The sequence below is a fragment of the Saccoglossus kowalevskii genome, chromosome 5 (assembly GCF_978046115.1).
Source record: "Saccoglossus kowalevskii chromosome 5, keSacKowa6.1, whole genome shotgun sequence".
Classification (NCBI taxonomy): Eukaryota; Metazoa; Hemichordata; class Enteropneusta; family Harrimaniidae; genus Saccoglossus; species Saccoglossus kowalevskii.
The window spans coordinates 13,933,946-13,958,646 of record NC_140645.1 but is presented as its reverse complement, the minus strand read 5'-3'; the positions used below and the strand labels follow the sequence as shown (position 1 = coordinate 13,958,646).

General features: G+C 35.2%; 2 protein-coding genes across 2 annotated transcripts; one reads left to right on the top strand and one right to left on the bottom strand.

The window, feature by feature from the left end:
- Positions 1 to 968: 968 nt before the first annotated feature.
- On the bottom strand, positions 969 to 10,139 carry LOC102808546 (uncharacterized). The gene is made up of 5 exons (XM_006823533.3): positions 10,022 to 10,139; positions 6,804 to 6,956; positions 5,355 to 5,498; positions 5,137 to 5,238; positions 969 to 2,547 (listed from the first exon to the last, which is right to left on the bottom strand). Exons 2-5 carry the CDS (start codon positions 6,929 to 6,931, stop codon positions 2,001 to 2,003), a joined length of 921 nt encoding a protein of 306 aa, XP_006823596.1. The 5' UTR covers positions 6,932 to 6,956; positions 10,022 to 10,139; the 3' UTR covers positions 969 to 2,000.
- LOC100377646 (PIH1 domain-containing protein 2-like) lies at positions 10,134 to 21,276 on the top strand. Its single transcript, XM_085499134.1, has 5 exons — positions 10,134 to 10,275; positions 12,030 to 12,226; positions 15,126 to 15,249; positions 15,604 to 16,127; positions 20,561 to 21,276. The coding sequence occupies exons 2-5, from the start codon at positions 12,044 to 12,046 to the stop codon at positions 20,699 to 20,701; spliced, it is 972 nt and encodes a 323-aa protein (XP_085355260.1). The 5' UTR covers positions 10,134 to 10,275; positions 12,030 to 12,043; the 3' UTR covers positions 20,702 to 21,276.
- The last annotated feature ends 3,425 nt before the right edge of the window (positions 21,277 to 24,701 follow it).

Below are 24,701 nucleotides of genomic sequence, written 5' to 3'. Positions count from 1 at the left end.
CTGTGAATGTGACACGGTACAAAATACAACCACTGAATTTGAATTGAAATCCTGGTAGACCAAAATAGGAGGTGTTTGCCTTTGAGCTTGGATCAAACCAGTGCTCTTTCTTCTGGTATCGTCACTTCAAAATTGGAGTTTTGTAAGTAGATTCAACGAAAATGCTCTTTTGTCATTGGTTGTACATGTACGTCCTTAGTTGTACAAGGACCAGCTAAAATAATTATGTTTAGTGACATCGTCAGGTGAAAATGTTGGGCTCATAGCTTTTTTTAAGGTTTTATTTTAAATTGTGGAAAAATTAAAGAAAATTTTCATGAACAATAAAATAGCACAATTTTGTATGCTAATTTTAAAATAAAAACCAAAAAATGTGCTTGTGCATTGATTGTGGAGTGAATTTTTGAGTGTGAATTTTTTTGCCTAAAAAGGCGAGAATAAATTTCTATCTCATAAAATCAAGCACATGTGTGACTGATCATCAGACTTCATTCCTCTCCACCTCCACGGTCAGTGAGTGAACATGACGTTGATTATCCAGCAAATATAACATGCTTCTGATCTGGATATGCTAATTTTTCAAATAAATAGAACAATAATTTCCTTTATTCACTATTTCACCTGATAGTTGTCAAGGCTACAAAAGAGCAGAAATTTGCAGACGACGGTGACAGTCTGGCATCGAGGTAACATATACTGTGGAATACTTTAGTTTAGATAGAATTAATTTTCGCTGAATAGACTTTTTGGGTGTTTTGTATGGAATTTATTTTCACTGATTTCTGTCAAGTTGAATGTAAAATATAGGAAAAAAGATATATTCGCTGTATTTTACTATCACTGAATCAATCCTTTAGCAAAAAAAGTGAAAATCAATTCCTAGCGAAAATAAAGTATTCCACAGTATCCAACAATTAATTATTCTCTTGAACTTTAACTGTGGAATACAAAATCAAGAATAAAAGTAGTAAAGAAAAGTTTTATTTTTATTCACATGCTATAAAAAGTATTCTAAAATACAAAAACAAAAAAATTTCCTGAGCTAACAAATTCAATCTTAGGTTCTCAATACACTTCACTCATAAATATTCAAGATATTCTAAAAATAGTTTTAAAAATATAATAAAACAATGGTAGCCTTTGCTGGCTGTGTTAAAACGAAAGTGAATCATGTGACTTACCATTGTGAATTAATCTAAAAAGTCATACTGGAAGAGCTAATAATAAACATTTTTTTAACAAAATAAAAAAAATAAGATTTGTTCTGGTTTACATCAATTTACTGTGACTGCAAGAAAGAGTGGAACAACAGTATTGCATTATGAGACACTTGTTTTCTAGCACACCAAAAAAAAATCACAGTTTGTACACATCACTCGTAACCCTGTACTCTGATTCTAGTACTTAAGAAGAAATGATTTTAGTGAATTCTATTATTAAAATTTCACATTCACTTGGCTTTCCTTTACCACATTTAGCTATTAGAGAAATAAGGATAATAAACAAATCTTTGGTTAATAGATCTTGTATGTGACCCCTAAAGGTCATACATCCTGGTACTTTCTGACCCCTAAAGGTCATACATCCTGGTATTCTCTGATCCTTAAGGGTTATACATCCTGGTACTTTCTGACCCCAAAAGATTATACATCCTGGTATTCTCTGACCCTTAAGGGTCATACATCCTGGTACTCTCTTACCCCAAGGGTCATACATCCTGGTACTTTCTGACCCCTAAAGGTCATACATCCTGGTACTTAAAGAGCCATAATGGTCACATATTCTGTTACTTTCTGGAGTATTGTTTTACTGTAATATCAATAACTTTCAATATCACACCTAATTTATTAAACTGTTTTTAAACTTCAATGAAAACTGTTTGAATGTGAAAATGTCATTCATAGATACTTTTCTTCTCCCCTTGCTGAGAAAGTCAAGGTGTGACCTTTCCATACAAAAGAAGTTTGACAATAACACAATCATCTGGAATCATCCTCTATTCATATATTATCTTTCCGTGATATTTTTTTCATTTTCCTTTTGTGTTTGTGTTTTCTATGACCCCTTCCATTGTCAGACACTTTATGTTGATCCTCTCTCGATTCCGGAGGTTCATCATCAGTCTCTTCATGACTGGAGCTTCCTTCTTCGTCATCTTCCCATCTTCTTTTAGACCCACTTTTGTAGCTCTCTGAAACATCTTTCCTTTTTCTCCTCTCAGAACTCTCTCTCTTTTTAGATTTTTTAGTATCAGATGAACGCTTTCTCCTTGACTCTGATTTCATACACACACGTTCTTTGCCATTCTCAGTTTCTCTCGAAAGTTTTTTTCTTCTTGATTTGGAATGTTTTCGTTTTGATTTATCATGTCTTTTTTGATGATGTTTCTTTGATATCCTGACTTCTTCTTCATCATCATCATCATCTGATGATGAGGAGGTGACCAACGATGATGATGACGATGAGGAGTCTGTCTCTGATTCAGCATACTTTGATTTCTTTCTCTTCTTTTTTGCTGATCTTTTCTTTTCCCTTTCTTTTTTGTGTCTAATAATAATAAAAACATGAGCATTCAGTTTTTCCATTTAAATGTATTTGATTATATTGATTTCGAGGTATGTAAATGAGTCTCTAGGTGGTAGTGGAGCATGGTAACTGAGCATCTCAGTTTTCACAAAAATACAAGTTGAGCGTACGCTCACTTTCAAAAGTAAGCGTGAAGCCAAACAATAGAAAGCTTGAGTGTGCTCAATTTTAAAAGTAATCGTGGGGACAAACCATGGAATACTGGAAATGTAATGAAAGTTACGCTCAGTTTAACCATAGACCCTCTATGGTTTAACATGAAGTTGATACAAGTTCGTTTCAGAGGTACAATCCAATCTGGATTCACATGAGCATGACGCAACCATATTTAATTAAATATTCACGCAGTTTGACCCCGCTCAGTTACCGCACTCAACTACCACCTAGAGACCTATTTACATACATGTGATTTCATAAGCCCCAAAACAATGGGTTATTTCAGTTTCAATTAAACACAATGTTAAAACATTAATTCATAAGACAAAGCATTTGTTCAGGCTAAAATCGTCTGGTAAATTCATAATTTAACAATTACATGTAACAGACGGCTTTTTAATTTTATCCTGAAAATCATCATATTTATGATTTTAATCATGAAAATTATTTTATTCTGATATTCATACAAAAAAAGAAGCTGTGACGCACAGGTTTTTAATTGGCGTGGGAGGGTCTTACTTATGCAGTGACTTGATAGCAAGAATTTGGCACATCTAAAGTTATTTGTAACTCTCACCCATGGCAATTGACACCATTGGGTAAAATTAAATTTCATATAATGCATATTGCAAATAGTTATTTGCATGCCAACACAAATATGAATGTACAGGGGTGTCGCATACAACTTGTTTACCACTTCCGTGTGACTGAGAATGTTCTAGAACCGTACTGTGTCTGGGTGGAAATTTTAGAAGCTGGTTGAATAGGTAATTGAACACTGTAGAAGGCAATAGAAGGTAATGGAACATTCTAGAAATTTGTAGTAAATTCCAGACTCATTATGTATGCTGATGTAATGGTCTATTTATAGACAGTATGGGTATATATAGGGGAGTTGTTCAGCACTGAGATCAGATCGGAGATCTCGTTGAATTGTATTGGAGTTTAAGTATCTAGTTATTGGAGTAGTGGAGTTTTACCGCGTTATTGTACTTGATGTTTGCAGAGTATAATTATAATACCAGTACCAGTTGAAACCTCATCTGTTGGCTCCGTGTTCGTATGTTATCATCGCCGCCAGGGAAGTCTTTATGTTACTGTTGCCATTTTGGTATTTAAACCATCACACCTGTACTATACCAATTACGGTAATATTACGTTGCGTGTGACAAGGGGTTTCCCCATGTGGTACAATGTCATTTTTGTTCAGTATTACACAAATTAACAAATAGTGAAAACACGGATCAGGACTCTTTACCACACCTGCCGACTATACCACTAGAAATATCCATAATTCCCACACTACTAAATGTGAGCCCTAGTTTCCAGTACAGAAATATCCATAAATCCCACACTACTAAATGTGAACCTCAGTTTCCAGTACAGAAATATCCATAAATCCCACACTACTAAATGTGAACCCCCATTTCCAGTACAGAAATATCCATAATTCCCACACTACTAAATGTGAGCCCTAGTTTCCAGTACAGAAATATCCATAATTCCCACACTACTAAATGAGAGCCCTAGTTTCCAGTACAGAAATATCCATAAATCCCACACTACTAAATGTGAGCCCTAGTTTCCAGTACAGAAATATCCATAAATCCCACACTACTAAATGTGAGCCCTAGTTTCCAGTACAGAAATATCCATAAATCCCACACTACTAAATGTGAGCCCTAGTTTCCAGTACAGAAATATCCATAATTCCCACACTACTAAATGTGAGCCCTAGTTTTCAGTACAGGAATATCCATAATTCCCACACTACTAAATGTGAGCCCTAGTTTCCAGTACAGAAATATCCATAAATCCCACACTACTAAATGTGAACCTCAGTTTCCAGTACAGAAATATCCATAATTCCCACACTACTAAATGAGAGCCCTAGTTTCCAGTACAGAAATATCCATAATTCCCACACTACTAAATGTGAGCCCTAGTTTCCAGTACAGAAATATCCATAATTCCCACACTACTAAATGTGAGCCCTAGTTTCCAGTACAGAAATATCCATAATTCCCACACTACTAAATGTGAGCCCTAGTTTCCAGTACAGAAATATCCATAATTCCCACACTACTAAATGTGAGCCCTAGTTTCCAGTACAGAAATATCCATAAATCCCACACTACTAAATGTGAGCCCTAGTTTCCAGTACAGAAATATCCATAAATCCCACACTACTAAATTAAGATTACGCAATAACACAGAAGAAAGCTGTATGTTCCACATTTAATATTTATTAATCATATGTATTAACCATTCATTTGGATCGACCAAACTTCCTCTGAAACAGAAAACAAGCATTTCCCCATTCCACTGTATGTGACACACTCGCAATAACAATCATGTGACGTGCAGGTATTAAAAAGTTTTTGTCAGGCTTACCGTTTCATTCTCTTTTTTATCTTATTCTTCTTTGCATCATCATCTGAACTGCGACTATCAAATTCATCAGGGTAAAGCTCTTTGAATCCAGCATGGCCCCACCTATCATATAATGGAATGATCCAATTAAATATTATATGTAATGTACTCCTTGATTTTTTTTAAATTTCTCCAATTTTATTTTGAACAAAAATGCTAAATAACATAAGCAAGCACACCGATTAGGATCTTGTTCTTCGGCATTATAGAGTTTCTTCATCCAAAAGTTGCCATGGCTACCACCTCCAGAATTCTGTTCATAACTGATGTCACAGCGGTCATCATGCCCGTCACTTCTCATTGTATTGCCACGTTTAGAATACCTAGTAAAAACAAAGAGGATTATTTTTTTTACCAGTTTTAACCAGCGTGCTCTCTAAGCCGGTATGACGTGTAATTGACGCAAACAAATGTGTTGTGACATAAATAGGTATGCTAATAGACCATTTTCCGTTCACTGCGAGAATCACGCGTTATGCGTGAAATCGAACGTAAAAACAGGACAAACAAAGGTCATAGCGTCGTAGTGGCGTCAAACATCGTGTGGGATTCGACAAACGCAAAGTATTTTGGGGGACATTTCCATGCTTAATAATGTGCTGTCCACATTTGATGATAGGCAATTATGATTAAGTAACGGTATTCGGAAGCAATATTCCTCTGTCGAAGATCGGCCGGTCGATGTGAGTTACGAAATAAAGAAATTCTAGTTCAAAATCAAATCGTTCGACTTTGCGGCAGATGTTCGACGCGCGTTTTTCATACATCTCGCGAGATCTCGCAATTGTACGGAAAATCCCCAATTATAATTTAACGATGCTTATTAATAAAACAGGAAATTCAACGTTGATATAATGACATTGAATAACTTTAAATAATAACTTAAATTTTTTTAAATAAAAGTCACATTTTAGAAAAAACTAATTATTATTTTATTACATACCACTTACTGCTATTTTGTTTTAACTTAGATATTTAATTGACTCAATTGACTGTATTTTTCTGATTAAGTACTTAATTATTTATGTTGCCACACCACTTTCTTTTCATACTAGTTATTTATTTTAAGTGATAGGACCATGAACGAGACTAGTTCTGCTGAACTATTTTCATGGTCCACACCAGAATTATTCAAATTGTGTACATATTACCTTGTATATTAATTTTCCCCTTTATATATCTCAATTATTGTATACATAATTTTCTGGTGAAATCAATCAATCAATCAATCAAATGTAAAAAAAAATAAAAGCAATTCAGTCACTTACTAATTTAGTTTTTCTTGAAGATCGACAACTTGACTTGACTTTATTTTGGGGGATTCCATTTTGAATCAATACAAAATTTGTCCTGTTTGAGAACACACTGGTTCTATCTTGTTCAATACTTAGGACTACATGACAGGGCTGTAAAATACATCTTACCATCCTTTTCACATTATGACAATATAATATATAATAATCTCAGAATCAAATGAACACAAGAACACTACACCAAGCAACCTCAGACTAAGTTTCCCCCGAAGTCACATCTGTGACCGTAGTGATGAATCTCAGCCCTTGAGTCTATGGTCTGAAGTAAAACAAAAAGGGAAGTAAAGAGGAAGTGAAGTGAAGTAAAGAACCAACCTTTCATTTTCATTCCGTGCTAGTCGATACGTTTTCCACATCTCAGCTTCTTCCTGTACTTTGTTATGTGCATCTGTGTGACGTATGTAATTACGTAAAAGTTGTTTATTGACACCTGTCTTCGCCATGGCGATGATTTATTCACTTTTATTCCTGAAAAAGATCAAATTTGATTGTTAAATGAGAAGTTCAGGTTCATTGTTTATTTTCATGTTGCAATTTATACAATTTATATTTGACATACCGGTACACGTACTGCAGCTGTAGGTATATACCAGGTGACCAGATTTCAGAATGTAAATCACGTTCAATGGTGATGTATCTCGTTGAAGTGCACCGAAATGGCGCTTCTTGTTAATCAGAATTCAAGGAGTACTTTATTTTTCTGTTTGTTGTATACAATCATAGATATTTACAGAATACAATTTTAATGTTAGTCGGGCAAAATTTAAGAGCAATTCTTGCCAAAATGTTGTAGACGTGACATGTTTTGAGCAGCCATACAAGTCTTTAAAGTAAAAATGTCAATCATAGTGTTACCTGGTAATTCAAACTGTATGCAAGACTATATGTTGTGTTAAATATAGGTTTAACACATCTGATAATGTTTGTATTCATAGTAAAAAAATGGGCAGCTCATTCAAATTACATTTCCTGTGACGCACTAGTGCAAGCTATGTGATTTCATAGTAGTATAGTTGCACTATACAAATTTCTGAGTGTTTTTTAAGGTGCATATTTTTTCTGGAAAGACTTTTCTTTTTAATTTCTTATATATTATATTCAAATATTAATTAATTCAAAATGCATATGGGGATTAAACGAAATCAGATATCTTGTTTTTATTATGTCTATCTGATTTGCAGCAGAAAAATAAATAAAAGTGTGCACCAACATTATGTCATGAAAATAGGGTGGTTGTTGTCATATAAATAAACAATGTATTCTACACACACTTTATACATCGCTATGAGTCCCATATCGAACTTGATGCGGCACGACGACCACCTTTAAAGACCAGTGTTTCAATCGACAATTGTATTTAAAACTTCAGTCAGTTAGGCCAAAAAAAGTTATGCTTCTTGCCAGTGTACACATCGGCAAAAGCCTGAGTGCGGTCATTTTTTTTTTTTTTGCAACAAGACACTTCGCGATGGGCTTTTTTCGCAGTCAGTAATATTTACAAAAAATTGTGTTCACTATTTTTAAAAACTGGCTTGGCAATTCCCATCACCAATTACACTTTTAGATTTAGGCTTTGGATTTTTTCAACAAAGCTATAATTACTCTCGATAATTTTGATTACTTCCCATTTTCACTACATTTGAATTTTTGATAATTTTAATGGGTATATATATTTTAATGCATCTGTGTACACTCACAAAAATACCCCCAAAATAACAGAATTTAGAATATAGCCTTGACAAAAAGGCATTATTTTTCCTTGTCTAATAATGCATTTTTTCGAACTGTGTAACTTTATATGGAAATTCTAATGAGATTTAAAGTTCAGTTCACAACTAACGGTTTTGCAATATTAGAGCTTGTCAACTTGTCCATGGAGGCTGCAAGATTATTTTTATAAATATTGTATTCACTACATTTATTTTGTATTTACATTGACCATGAGGTCCACAGTATATTTTTCTTACTGATGTGACTGCAGTGACTGTATGGTGGACTCAGCAGTTTTTGTTTTGTTTTGTCGATTGTTGTCAGTTGTTATTTGTTTTGTGTTCTTGGTATTTTGTGCAAAAAAAAAAACAACGGTCAAATAGTACAATACAGTACAAGTACTTTGTTCTTCACAGTCACCAGCATAAATGTCGGATTGTTCGGAAGCATGAGATGTAATGTAAATTTCATTCATCAATGTTGTGCGATGACGCTATGATCTCCGAGTCCCATGTTGACTATGTTCCGGCCCATTTACTCACTGTCAGTGTCTGACTGATATATACAAAATGCGACCAAGTAAACGTCAGAATAGTAAAACAAAAAAGCAAGCTAAAAATTAGTTGCCCATGTCAAAAGAGCCGCAGAGCCAAAACATTGTGTCAGCCGTCGCCGTCCACAGCAGCTATATAATTTTACACATCAAAATTGAGAATCGCATGTGTAGACATATTGCATAGAAATGAACAATAAATACAGCTATACTGGCCAGCAATCGAATCATCAATCTGAATGAGTGATGTAACTGGTATTTCCATCTATTTGCTTCTATTCCCACTATCCTACAACACTCAAGTGAATGTTGTCAAATTCGCGAGTGTGTGTATTTTCGCACAGTGGCGTAAACATTGCTACAATCAAAGACGCGCTGAACAGGAAGTCTTACTCTATTCTGGACTAGTACCATTGTCATTTTTTGGAGAGTAGAGGACCATTTATACAGGGGACGCTCCAATAAGAAATTGTTAAAATTGCCGGATTGGCATATCAAAATCCTGTATTGAAACAGAACATATTCTGTATTCACAACGAACTAGAAACCAAAGAAACAGTCCGATCCCAACAACCTGCGCCCTTGAAAATCGAGTCTTATCGCCCTTGCGTTTCCGAGTGAAAATACGTCGATGCCAAAAACTGCCGATTTTCACCAAATCTTCTATGATTTTTTGACAATATCATAAATTTAGTCCACCGTTTAAATAGGTTATTAGATAGATAATAGGTTAGATAGGTATATAATTATTTCACCACCGCACAGCGCCCTCAGATGACGAATTGATGAATTGTCCCCATAAAATATTTTATAATAAACAAAGATCGCCTCACCGCCCCATTTATGAAAAACATTTTGGCAAGACCTTATGATTGAAAGACTAAATGAGAACAAAGTCCCGGCCTGCTATCATAGATTGGGTTTGTGTTGCGAGATATACAAATATATGGTGATTTTATTAAGGTTGACCTGACCCGCACCAACCATGAATTCATTAGATAAATTCAACGCAACCAAACACAATCGAAAGAACTATGGCGTGGGTCGACTGACAAATCTCCGGAAACTCTCCCTGTGAATGAAGCAAAAGAAACCTCACCACGATCAAGTCAAACGCCAGTCACATCCGGCGAGGAACTGTGCTGTGGTCCATCGCACTCACTAACCCGTGTTTCATCTCCAGCTCAATCACTGGATAAAAAACACCGTGACAGCAATACAAAAAAAAAGCTACAACTGAATGTGGTAGTTCAATCAAAACAAAACTTACTCTTAGACTTGAATTATGAAGAAACCTTATTCCTTACAACGGCAGCAGCATTTTCGAGTGGCGCTGTGATAGTCGGAATCGATGACGTCACATCAATATCAGTGACGTAGTACGCACAAGGAAACCCCTTTTCCCCACACACCACCACTAATCGACATTCGTGTGATTTCGTATTCCGGGTACCCCAGGCAACTTATCTTTTACATTGACATACTTTCAAACAGAACATCCGTGCATTCGAACGCCCGTTTTAGGTAAGTTGACTTCCCCAGGCAACTTATCTTTTACATTGACATACTTTCAAACAGAACATCCGTGCATTCGAACGCCCGTTTTAGGAATCGGAGATCGATAACGTCTTAGAACAGAGTCATTGAGGTCACGAATTAATACCTTATCTATGCCGTAAAGTCTCTGATAACGTCTATGAATTATGTTTGGATGTTAATTCTGAACTTTTGGAGTTTATCTGTCACTAAAGCAATATCAGAGTTTGTTAAAATTACACACAAAAATGATAAATACCACCGTTGTCAAGTACCTTGTATATCAAAAAAAGAGACTGGAAGATTGAATAAAACGTGATCTGCATAGACTAGCGATGCCGTTTGTCATAGATTTGTGGGATTGTTTATATATGAAAACACATCCTTGTAATAAATTAACAACAACACTGCTAGGTTTTCCACCGAATGAAATAAACAATGTTGCGAACTTGAAGCTTAATCATGTCCATACACGTAATTTATTGTTCGAGTCGATCGTGAGTTAATTTTATTGTGAGCATGCACCATTAAGCTATGGGAATTTTTTTATAGCTCCATGCACAGTCCCTCAACACCTTGAGGGACTGTGCTCCATGTAAACACAAAGCACTTCATGTTTTACTTACTTGAGGTCATTTTCTAAATGTCCAATCATCTCCTGTTTTCGAAGATTTTCTTTCAAACAATCCAATTCATTCGCAATATGAGGAGAATGAATTGGCTGTCATGGTGACAGCAAAGTGATACATCATTTTATAATTTTACAAACAAGTTATACAAGTTTAAATATTACTTATGTGGGTTAAGGGTAGCCATGAATGTAGTTTACTGTTTATTTCAAACAAGTTAAAAGACATTTATAAAATCAAAATGACGATGTAGTTATAGCCTCCAATATTTTTATTGCTAACTTTTTATAATTAACTTATGTTTAGTTATTGTGTTTAGTTATTAAGCCTAGTCATAATGTTTGACAAAATTGGTCATAGATCGCATGACAATGTTCTTTAGTTTATTATGTACAATCATGAAGCTAATGTCTCATGGTACAATGAAATAGCATTATTTTGTGTGTTACAGTTATGCTTTTTGAGAAACATGCCCTAATATTTCTTGAAAATTGTTATTTTTAGAAGAATTCCATAGAACACAATGTTAAAGAACAAAATTTTGACACTTTTTAAAACCCAGATTTTTTAAATAATTCAGAACAAAAAGTATCTCACCAGGCTAGATTTTGAGATATTGCATAATATCTCTGCCATAGAAACCTATGGTAAAAATGTTATAATAGTGACAAAATGGCGACTTTCCACTAAAATACAGCCATCAGTTTCTCAAAAAAAAAGGCTGGTGACCCCCAACTTGTTTTAGGTCAATATCGTTGTATTGCCTTGGAGTACAGTTTATTGCAAAATGAATAAATTCTGGGTATTTTAATTTACGAGTAGTTAACCGAGATATGATATATAAAAACTTAGTAACAGCAAGTAAAACCCCAAAAATATTCATAAACAAAAATAACAATAAAAGAAATATACGGTTTTATAGGCAGTTGTTTTTTGAATAATTATTTTTATGTGAATAAATCAGAATAATTAAAAAATATTATGTAAATAAATTTGAATATTTATTAAGTTTATGTGAATAAATAAGAATATTTAATGATTTTATGTAAATAAATATAAACATTTATTTTTATGTGAATGTATCTGAATAAAGTAATATTGATGTGCTTACAGACGTTACAGACATAATGGCGAGTGACGCATCTCAGGAAGATTTGATGAAACAAGCACAACACATATGGAGCATGCTGGATGAGTTATCAGATAGTGATCCTGAAGCTTACAAGAAATTCCTTGATAAAACCTTACAGGAAGGCATAGAAAATATGGCGCCCCCAAAGGCATATATGTGCATACATACCGATATGTTTGTAAGTATAACTATCCAAGGTTGAGTTGACCTCTGACCCAGGTTTGACCTCTGACATAGTTTTCTATTCTCTGCCCAGGGTTGAACTCTTTAAAGGCCCAGGTATACTATAAATACGCTTTTAAACAATAGGGATTATTTCCTTGCTTGTCACGCTGTAGTAAACAGCTCCAGCCAAGCTCCGGTAAAAACTTTCCTTGCACTTACAGGTCGATTATGTCGTGCCAAAATGGATGCATGTGACTATGAATATCACAGCAGTGACTGTGTGTAATATTTATGACAATAAATAGTGTATGAGCTGAGATTTTGGCGGATAAAAGTAAAAAACATGAGCCGAGGAAAGGGACGTGCTACTAATCTTGAATAATTAACTTCTGTCAATCAAAGTCATGTGATGTTGGACCGCTGAAACAGGATGCGTCATAGGCTATGCAAGTGATTAACAACCATCATTAGCATAGCCACACCCCCAATTCACACTTGCCCAGGGCAAGTAAATTGGGCCTTTAAGAGGAGATACAGGGGGTGAAAGTTTTTTAAAAAATGAACTTTCATGAAAAAAAATAAAATTTACTCATAATGGACCAGCATATCACATATAGTCAGTGTGAAAAACCTTTTAAAGGCCATTATTTTTTCCCACATGAATTTAGGTTCAACATTCTGCCCATTGTTTTGTTTTTTTCCTATAATTTTGTTTAAAATTGACATAATTAGCTATAGAACTTGATCAACAACAAAAATATTGAAAACAAAATTGTGTGGGTTTCCTATTGTTAAAGGTGACATAAGTTGACTTGTACTCAAAGGTTTAAATAAATAAATAGCTTTCAGATTCCATTTCCTAAACCTTTTTTCAAGAACGATTACAACCTGGATTAAGATTTATTGTGTTTTTTAACGCTTATTTTTTACTCCTGTGGGCAAAGCACACGATGGTGTGAAGCTACACTTCTGTGTGTGCGAGGCACACAATGAGAGTCTTTGCAGTTACTCTGTCTGTGTGTATGTCTGTTCCACAAATATCTAAAGAACTGCTGGTCAGATTTGAAACTTGGTGCATAGGTGCTATGGGACGATGTGCAGACCTGGTTAATTTGGGGTTGAAATCTGTACAATATTAGTCAATTCCATGCTTTTCTACTAATATCTCAAGTTTTAATCATCACATTTAAATGAAACTTAGCACATAGATTCACAGATCTGATTAGTTTTTGGTAGAAATATTTTTGGTAGAAATCTTTTATTTTGGCTAAGTTGCGCACCGATGAGAGACCACTGGCACGATAATGTTACACTGTATCACGTAACTTTGAAAGAACTGTAAATGCTGCATTCAATCAAAGAATCCTGAAAATGCGATTGCGAAACGGTCGTGCACACTATATTTGTAGTTTAATTCGGCTTTTGTGTAGTATGTCAAACTAAAAACTATGAGACACTATGAGATGCAAACAAATGTGGCTGTGTTACACTGGAACAACAATACCGATCTCTCATAGACAAGTATTTGGAAATCATCAGTCAGATAATGTCATTTCAAAGCAAACGTAATACAACTCTTTACAGAGTGCATGAGCTAGGGTGATCAATGTAGTGTAATTGATGCGGTAATTACAGGGATTGAAATAGAATTTTTTCCCTGCATGCACAGTGTGCATGTTGAAGTTGAAATTTACCTGCACTAACTTATTGTTTTAAAGTTTTAATAAAATTTACGGGTTCTCGATAGATGTGATCATGAAAGAATTATTTTTTTTTAGTTGTCTTACAATATTGGTTGAACTTAATTTAGGCTTAGTGAATATAATGAGAAAATGTGTTAATTTATACATGCACAGCGTGCACATTATATTTTGAGTTTACTTGCACTAGGTAATAATCTATGTACATAGTGCAGTGTGCACCAGAGTATTTTGACCTCTGGCCCATTCAATTTATATCTGATTTTTTGAGTTATCAGAAATTGAGAATTGGTACCAAAATTAGGTGGTTTATAGACATGGTTTTTGAACATTAAACTAATCATGTCTATTGGATGAATTATCTCAGGGCATTTATCTACCAAATTTCAATGAATGTGATGATTATGCATATTATGCAAATGAGTTAATTTAAGCATAGATGGATTTCATAGCCAAACTTTAATCAGTTCTTTGCAATATCATCTATGTACCATGTGATGATTAGTACTCAAGACAATCCGGTAGGATGATTCGTGATCCTCTCCGCTCAGAAAACACCATTTTTGTTGTTGATTACCATGTTACGACATGAACCTGATGAAGTTGACTAAGATCACTCATTCGTCACAAGTCACTTCACTTTATCACCAGCGTGTCTTTTTCTGTTCCCGCAAGTTGACCCTAAAACCAAAATTTGATAAGATGCTAAACTTGTTCCCTTTTTTTACCCTGACATGGTTACTAAAATTTAGTTACATTGCATCCATTCCCAGTATTTTGCACTTGGTTCTCTATAATAAACCAGGGATCGAAATACCCTTGTGCACACTGCACTATGTACATAGATTATTACCTAGTGCAAGTAAACTCAAAATATAATGTGCACACTGTGCATGTAGAAATTAACACATTTTCTCATTATATTCACTAAGCCTAAGTTAAGTTCAACCAATATTGTAAGACAATTAAAAAAAAATAATTCTTTCGTGATCGCATCAATTAAAACAATAAGTTAGTGCAGGTAAATTTCAACTTCAACATGCACACTGTGCATGCAGGGAAAAAATTCTATTTCAATCCCTGTGGGTGCTTTGAAATAAATCAGACTGCAAACTACAAGTTTCTGGTATCAAAGCCTAATCTTAAAATGTTGAGTACATTTTAAATACCGGTACGCCTTTCTAAGTTTTCTTTGATTTCTTGTTTTCACAGACTCCTCGGAAAGAAAAACTGTACGTGAATATTGTAAGCTGGGATAAAATTCCTGAACCAAAAACGAATTTCGATCCAATTCCTGTCACTGCCACTGATATAACACAGATAACAGAAGACAATGGTATCTATTGCTATTTTCTATTGTCATTGTATTTATTTATTGTAACAATATTTTTTGATATTTGAAAAATTCAATGAAATCCTACAGTACTAAATGATCTTCATACATGCTTACAGAACATCTGTGGTACACAATATTTATTTATTTATTTATTTATTTATTTATTTATTTATTTATTTATTTATTTATTTATTTATTTATTTATTTATTTATTTATTTATTTTTATTTTTTATTCATTCATTCATTCATTCATTCATTCATTCATTCACTCACTCACTCACTCAATCAATCAATCAATTCATTTCAAATAATAACCAAAATTTATTGTCTTTTGTATTTTTTTTTTGAAATAGATACATTTTCAACTATTATATGTGCTTTCAATCCAAGTACACTCGATCAGTGTTGTAAAAATAGTAAAGATCAACATCTCTTGATTAACCTGGCGCTTGACTTGGTACGAGACAAGAATAAAGTAAAAATATCAAGAAAGTACGAACTCTGCTTTGATTTCAACTTCAAAGGTGACCAGCGTTTATTGAAAAACACCTTTAGCAAAAGTGAACCACAAGAGCAAGAAGGCAAAGATGTTGCAAGTTATATGGATAACCCAGAGTCTATGCTTCAGCATTTAGGACTATCCAAGTCAGAAGCAGGCATGTGCAAAGTGAACTTTGAAAAGAAAATGAATCTTGAGAAGAAGTCAAACTCGTCAAAAAAACTCATCCAGGAGATGGGGAATGAAGAGAAATTCGTAGAGCCGACATATGAGATATCAATCAAGGATGTCTCGGGAAAGAAGCCGAGAAGAATTGTTTTGAAAATTTCTCTTCCCGAAGTCCACTCAGTGCAAGAATGTGACCTGAATATATCAAAGGTATTTTATTCTATTTGTATTTTAATAGTGATAATTGCGCAATACTGTCAAGTGATAATTCTAATGTTCGACTATAATGCCCGAACTGGGGAGCAGCATGCACACTCTCAAGAATGGAATCCACTTTTAATCCATTATGATATGCATATTTATGACGATAAATCCTATTGGATATTTTTATTATTTCGTCTTCTATCTGCAATTTTATTTGTCCATGAACATTGGTTAAAAATGTACACTGAAACATAGTTTGTATATATGTGAATCTTTATTCGTTCTTAAAGGCCATCGGCCCATTTTACAAAAAATAAATACATACTATTCTTTCCTGAGGTCAAAGGTCACCTCATGTTAATACACTCTTGTCTCAGAATTTGTGCTTTATGTAAAAACATTGCTAGTTTTGCGATTATTTGGTCAGATTTATTTTGATAATATTTTATTAGACGCATAAAATCCTTAGGAAAGGATAAAAAGGTTCTTACAGAAAAAAATTTAAAAACTATAATCTAAAAAGAGAAAAAAAAAACTATTCTAAGAATATAAAACATATATACTGGAATAACATTTTTCTAATGTTGGATAAGTATATGACCATGAGGATAAATATTGTTTTCAAAGTTTTCATACAGAGGGCATTTTAAAACGAAGTGGAATTCTTCTTCTATTTCAAGGAATTCACAAATTTTACATATTCTCTGTTCTACACACAGTCCCACAAATCTACCCTGTTTCTAGCCTATGACTAGAGCACCTGATACAAGCAAGAGCCCTTTTTTAGTCCCCGTTCGGACGCAGTCCGAAAATGGGGACTTATGTTTTGCCCTGTGTGCGTCTATCTGTGCGTGCGTCCGTCCGTCCGTCCGTGATCACCTGTATCTCGAACATTCATGGACCGATTAAGTTCAAACTTCACTCATACATCACACATTATATGGGACATATGCACATGCATTTTTTTCATGATCCGATTAACGATAGCCGAATAGCGGCCATTTTAAGGCCGAAAATGCATCAAAATCGCACATTTTCACCATTCCGGACCCGGATCTCAGTTATGCATGGACGGATTTTGTTCAAATTTGGTACATACATTAAACATAATAGGACCTTGATGCACGTCATTTTTTTTTTGGATCGGGTTCGAAATGGCCGACTGGCGGCCATTTTGTTTTAAAGAATTCAGTTCTGGATCCGTATCTGAGACATGCTTGGATTGATCGAGTTCTAACTTTACACACACAAGGTACATCATGTCACAAATATGTATGTGCATTTGTTTCATGATCTCATTAACGATAGCCAAATGGCGGCCGCTTTAAGGCCGAAAATGCATTGAAATCGCACATTTTCACCATTCCGGACCTGGATCTCAGTTATGCATGGACGGATTTCATTCAAATTTGGTACATACATTAAACATAATAGGACCTTGATGCACGTCATTTTTTTTTTCGGATCAAGTTCAAAATAGCCGACTGGCGGCCATTTTGTTTTAAAGAATTCAGTTCTGGATCCGTATCCGAGACATGTCTGGATTGATCAAGTTCAAACTTCACACACACAAGGTACATCATGTCACAAATATGTATGTGCATTTGTTTCATGATCTCATTAACGATAGCCAAATGGCGGCCGCTTTAAGGCCGAAAATGCATTGAAATCGCACATTTTCACCATTCCGGACCTGGATCTCAGTTATGCATGGACGGATTTCATTCAAATTTGGTACATACATTAAACATAATAGGACCTTGATGCACGTCATTTTTTTTTTCGGATCAAGTTCAAAATAGCCGACTGGCGGCCATTTTGTTTTAAAGAATTCAGTTCTGGATCCGTATCCGAGACATGTCTGGATTGATCAAGTTCAAACTTCACACACACAAGGTACATCATGTCACAAATATGTATGTGCATTTGTTTCATGATCTCATTAACGATAGCCAAATGGGGGCCGCTTTAAGGCCGAAAATTCATTGAAATCGCACATTTTCACAATTCCGGACCCGTATCTCAGTTATGCATGGATGGATTTTGTTCAAATTTGGTACATACATTAAACATAATAGGACCTTGATGCACGTCTTTTTTTTTTCGGATCAAGTTCGAAATGGCCGACTGGCGGCCATTTTGTTAAAGAATTCAGTTCTGGATCCGTATCCAAGACATGTCTGGATTGATCAAGTTCAAACTTCACACACACATGGTACATCATGTCACAAATAGATATATGCATTTGTTTCATGATCTGCTTAACAATAGCGGAATGATGGCCATTTTAAGGCCGAAAATGCATCAAAATCACGTATTTTCACAATTCCAGAACCGGATCTCAGTCATGCATGGATGGATTTTGTTCAGATTTAGCACAATGTGTTGTACATATGCAGGTGCATTTCGGTCATGATCTGCTTTGAATGTGTATGTCACTCAAATATGAACGGAACGGGACGTGTCATTGACAATGACTTGTAATTTATCAATTTCTACACAATACAAATATACTTCTGGGTGAAATGAAGTTTTGATGTTTCGATATGTCCACAGCTTTTCTTTTGTACCCCCCCCCCCCCTCCACCAACCTTGCTTAAATATATCAGATGCTCTGGTTATAAATAGATGTAAACATGCATCAAAGTATCCTGGTCCCTGTCATAGCCATACCTCCCCGAACCCATGCACAGATAATAGATATTTTATCAACAATATATTGAAATAAAGAACTAGATGCTAACACATAATCCACAACACTAACTCCCCGGTTTGCTATGCATGTATATTCCCCACACATATCCTTCCCCATTTAAAAGTTAACAGACTGATCACAACAAAGCTCTATAGTAGACTTCTGCCAAAACTATTTTTAATATTATCTTTTGACTTTCGTTTTATATTGAACTTATCTACCTTGTATTGATCATCATCAATTGGAATATGATCTATGCTGTCATCAATTAAATAATCCATATCATTGGCAGTACGAGCATTGAAATCCCCCATGAGTAACCAGTCACTCCCCCGGTTCCTAGCATTTAAATTTGTAAGTCGCTCATCTAACCTTTCTATGCCATTTTTCTCTATTAAATATGTTTTTGAATACTTTGGAGAAATGTACAAACAGCCAAGCATGATATTTCTAGTCCATCCAAAATAGTTTGTATTTAACATCAGAAAAACTGAATCTGTCAGGTCCACAGAAATTCTGGTCACTCCTGGTTCACACCACTTTTTAACAAACACTGATAAACGTTCCCCCCACTTCTACCAAACTATGCAGTCTTTTTTCTGTTCCTGTCAAGACTTGTCACTCAAACCACTACTACTTCCTGTTAATTGGTGACCTGTTTCGCTCATGATTGGTTGATCGGTGTATGACGTAGTTTGAGTGACATAAGGGCATTACGTGCTATAACAGTCTCTCGGGCCTTACGACCATCGCTTAAAATGCATTTAGCATTTTGTTAAAACGTCTACGACATTTGTAATTAAGTGACTCTTTATTAGGCCCGAGAACTGTCTATAGTCTACCTATTGATGTTAATTTTTTTAACCTCCCCTGTGATATCATCAACGATGAATTTTCTTTTTCTACCACCTGGATACACAGCTGTCATTTTTATATAATTTATATAAACTTTCACACGACTATTTTCAATTAATTCTTTCTTCTTTGCGAAAAGTGCCTTTCTACTTTGTTTTGTATTCCAGGTAATTTGTATATATACTGGTATTAGTATGGGAATAATAATAAAGTTTACTGCAACAAAAATTATTTTAGCAAAAATCAGGAATTCTAATTGATAGAAAAATCAATCTATTAAAATCAATTTAAAAAAAATGAATGTAAATGAGCAAGATCATGGAAGAATTGGATATAGTGTTCATTTCAGGCTATTAGCCAGGAATTTGCTAATCTGCCAATCCAAAAAAAATCAACTTCATGAAAATGTACATGGTTTTGGATATATTTTGGTAAAATTATCAAAGAACAATAGGAAAAAAAAATGGGAAAAAAGTTGCCAGTCCAAAATGAAAGTTGCCAGTCCGTTTGGTGGGTGGACTGGTGGCTGGCTAACACCCTGGTTCATTTCTCTCAATGTCTTTTTAGTGTTCTACTTTTTCTATCTATTTGCAGTGTGTTTAATACGTTTCTTTCAAATACAGAAATTTTAAGCTAAGTTTTGTTTCCACCAAACACATAAAAGTGCCCTCAAGCGACAAGGTGCTTCCACGGCATAAACAGCCCCAATGTCACTCAAAGAGTTGATATCATTTTGATCTGAAGTCCACCAATGGATGGGATTATGCACTCACATTTTATTATATTCTAGGTGATATAAGACTTTGTAACCTGACACAGATTTGAACTTGTGTGTTGTACTTGTCCTTGATTTTTAATCTAATAGTTTTGCTATTTTTGTTGTTTTCAGGGTGATATCTCCTTGGATGTGCCAGATAAGTACAACCTTGTGTTAAAACTTCCTGAACATATTGATGAAGAAATAGCCAGCGCTAAATTCAACACAAAATCATCATCCCTCACCGTAACCATGCCAACACAAAAAACATAGCTACTTACTGTGGTGATAAGAACTTGCTAGATTGCCTTATGAATAATCATGATGCTCTGTCAGTGGTGAAAATTATTTACAAATATTTTTGCTACAGAAAGAAATTATGTTTTCTGTCTGTGAGGGCGCACTTCACAGTGGAAATATCAATTACCGGTATGCTCCATTTGTCAAGCTTGTTTAAAAATTTGTGTTTATATTCATTTTAAATGATACTCACAAACGTTTTTGTCTTAACTACTGTTCCAGCTATGTGAACAAAACCATAATAAATAAATTACATATTGAACAAAAAATAAAAAACAACTGAAAATAATTGAATTGTCAGGGAAAAAAAATACGAGTATCATGATGGTGATTTGAATAGAGGTTATATTCACTTCTTTCTCCATATTAAAACTACTTGATGTTCTGACTTCCTGATTTAGGAATGTTAATGAAAAGTGTATTCAGATGCAAATTTGTCAGATTTTGTATTTGTGCATTTCTATGAGAATTTTTCAAATTATTTTTCATATGAAATTTCATCAACAAATAACATGTACATGTATATTTTTGGATTGAAATAAAAAAAAATTTCAATAATTTTACAAGTGCTTTTGCATCCTCATTCTTTCTCAGCTTAGGAGTGAAACAGAACATCTAAATTGTTCACACTTATTTTTTTGTATTCACTTATTCACTTGTCAGTCTTGATTTCATGGTCTGCTTCAATTACATTTTTTGATATTGCAATTACAGTAAATATCATTGGATGAAGTTCAACAACATTTTCCTATCTTCTATGCTATCGATAAAGAGCCATTGCTCGAAACGTCTAGCTATTTTTAATACTTATTTAGGACTACGATTACCAAATATTATCTTCTATATATCATATTTATCAGTCCGAGCAGCGTTTATTTATTTATAAACATTTTCCTTGGTTGGCTGATCATGAAAACAATTTGAATTTGGAAGTTTGAAATATCTATTTTCATGTAGGCATGTGTTCAAGTTGTTTTTTGAGGGATTGTATCACTGAAATAAAAAAGGTCGCACAGAGGCACATTTAGAAGAAATAAAGATTCATGAATTATCAAGAAACTACGTCGTCATGGGAAACTCGGTATGCATGGCGTGAGGTTACGATAAAATTCAATTCTTATCTCTGTGGACAAAATATAATACAAGCAGGCTACAGCGACAAAACGAGCTGGTTTCGCAAGACGAGACATTTTGGATCTCATTGACATCACATGCACACAATGAATTGGTGCTGCTCAGTTTTGATTCCTATTCTGTGTAAAAATCAGATTCTTACTCTTATGAAAATGGAAGCTGTGCGGCATAGTTACAGCATGAATGCGGCATAACCACGACAGTGATACTGCACAGAATATCAGTGAAGGAATATAATTATAAATCAGTGCAGCTTGGTGCGGCTAGCTGCACTGGTACCACACAGATGAATTCTGTGTGGCATAGACACAGCTACCGTAACCCTATAATCAAAAGCAGGAATGTCTCCCATGCACTGTTCATTTCTGTGTGGTATAGACATAGCTACCATTACTGGATAAATAAACACAGAAATGCCTGTTATAAACTTAAATATTTCTGTGCAGCATAGATGCGGCTACAACTACTGTATGCCCAAATTTATTTGTAGAGTTTCATTTGAAAGTTTTCAGTAACTATCTGTGCGAGAAGTAGCTGCATCCATGATGCAGTGGTAATTTGCATTCGAAATGTGTACGTGACTATGCATCATATGACTGTGCATCATGGCTTAAAAATTGCAGATCGAGATGAAAGTGAAGACCAAAGATAATGATATTATTCACACTGTGATAGCTAAAGGGCGGCAGTCGTCGCGCCACGCCCTGTTCGACATGGGACTCATAGCGACGTATACAACTTGGAGTGCTCCTAAAAGTTGAACAAAAGTATTCGATAATACACTTTGATGCAGGGCCAGTTGATTTTGAAAGTTACCTGCCCTGGTGTATGGCAGGCTTTTTTGAGAAATTTCAAAAACTGGTGTTTTATACCAGACTGATACGTGCAATTTAATACAGACAAATCATTTTCAAATATCTGTTCACAAATTGAACTCCTTGAACTGAAAAATTGTCATATTATTGACAAAATATTTTATCTATATAAAGACCATCTATCTATAAAGAACAAATATTGGGTTATACACATCAAAAGAAAAAAATTGCCAAGATCTTTAGATGGGATATCTGTGTTACTGCGCCCCCAAAGTTCATTTCACATCCTAGTAAATATATTGATGAGGGCGCACTAAATCAAGCAGGCTACATGAAGAGGGTATAACATCAATTTAGAATATCATTTCTGAACTCCTGAAATCCTTTGATAATTGAATGTGAGGGGAATATTAGTTTGCAACAGTAATTTATGCTTTTCTTCGTTTTCAAATTCTACAATCTCACTAAAAGTTTATATGGTCTACCCCTTACCTTATTTGCTCTCCACCCATTTTTAATGGTCTACCCCTTAACTTATTTGCTCCCCGCTCATTTCTAATGGTACACCCCTTACCTTATCTGCTCCCCACTCATTTCTAATGGTTTACCCCTTACCTTATCTGCTCCCAACCCATTTCTAATGGTCTGCCCCTTACCTTATTTGCTCTCCACCCATTTTTAATGGTCTACCCCTTAACTTATTTGCTCCCCACTCATTTCTAATGGTACACCCCTTACCTTATCTGCTCCCCACTCATTTCTAATGGTTTACCCCTTACCTTATCTGCTCCCAACCCATTTCTAATGGTCTGCCCCTTACCTTATTTGCTCTCCACCCATTTTTAATCGTCTACCCCTTAACTTATTTGCTCCCCACTCATTTCTAATGGCACACCCCTTACCTTATCTGCTCCCCACTCATTTCTAATGGTTTACCCCTTACCTTATCTGCTCCCAACCCATTTCTAATGGTCTACCCCTTAACTTATTTGCTCCCCACTCATTTCTAATGGTACACCCCTTTACCTTATTTACTCCCCGCCCATTTCTATTGGTCTACCCCTTACCTTATTTGCTCCCAACCCATTTTTAATGGTCTACCCCTTACCTTATTTGCTCTCCATCCATTTCTAATGGTACATCCCTTACCTTATTTGCTCCCCACCCATTTCTAATGGTCTACCCTTAACCTTATTTGCTCCCCACCCATTTCTAATGGCCTACCCCTTACCTTATCTGCTCCCCGCTCATTTCTAATGGTTTACCCCTTACCTTATTTGCTCTCCACCCATTTCTAATGGTCTACCCCTAACCTTATTTGCTCCCCACCCATTTCTAATGGTCTACCCCTTACCTTATCTGCTCCCCACTCATTTCTAATGGTCTACCCCTTACCTTATTTGCTCCCCACCCATTTCTAATGGTCTACCCCTAACCTTATTTGCTCCCCACCCATTTCTAATGGTCTACCCCTTACCTTATCTGCTCCCCACTCATTTCTAATGGTCTACCCCTTACCTTATTTGCTCCCCACCCATTTCTAATGGTCTACCCCTTACCTTATTTGCTCCCCACTCATTTCTAATGGTCTACCCCTTACCTTATTTGCTCCCCACTCATTTCTAATCGTCTACCCCTTACCTTATTTGCTCCCCACTCATTTCTAATCGTCTACCCCTTACCTTATTTGCTCCCCACTCATTTCTAATGGTTTACCCTTTACCTTATTTGCTCCCCACTCATTTCTAATGGTCTACCCCTTACCTTATTTGCTCCCCACTCATTTATAATGGTCTATCCCTTACCTTATTTGCTACCAACGCATTTCTATTGGTCTATTCCTTACCTTATTTGCTCCCAACCTATTTCTAATGGTCTACCCCTTACCTTATTTGCTCTCCGTCCATTTCTAATGGTACACCCCTTACCTTATTTGCTCCCCACCCATTTCTAATGGTCTACCCTTAACCTTATTTGCTCCCCGCCAATTTCTAATGGCCTACCCCTTACCTTATCTGCTCCCC

Coding starts and splice junctions, on each gene's coding strand:
- LOC100377646 (XM_085499134.1), top strand. CDS start 12,044: ATGGCGAGTGACGCATCTCAGGAAGATTTGATGAAACAAGCACAACAC. Junction 12,227..15,125: donor GCATACATACCGATATGTTT/GTAAGTATAACT, acceptor TTGTTTTCACAG/ACTCCTCGGAAAGAAAAACT. Junction 15,250..15,603: donor ACAGATAACAGAAGACAATG/GTATCTATTGCT, acceptor TTTTTGAAATAG/ATACATTTTCAACTATTATA.
- LOC102808546 (XM_006823533.3), bottom strand. CDS start 6,931: ATGGCGAAGACAGGTGTCAATAAACAACTTTTACGTAATTACATACGT. Junction 5,499..6,803: donor GCACGGAATGAAAATGAAAG/GTTGGTTCTTTA, acceptor TGTTTTTACTAG/GTATTCTAAACGTGGCAATA. Junction 5,239..5,354: donor GAAGAACAAGATCCTAATCG/GTGTGCTTGCTT, acceptor ATTATATGATAG/GTGGGGCCATGCTGGATTCA.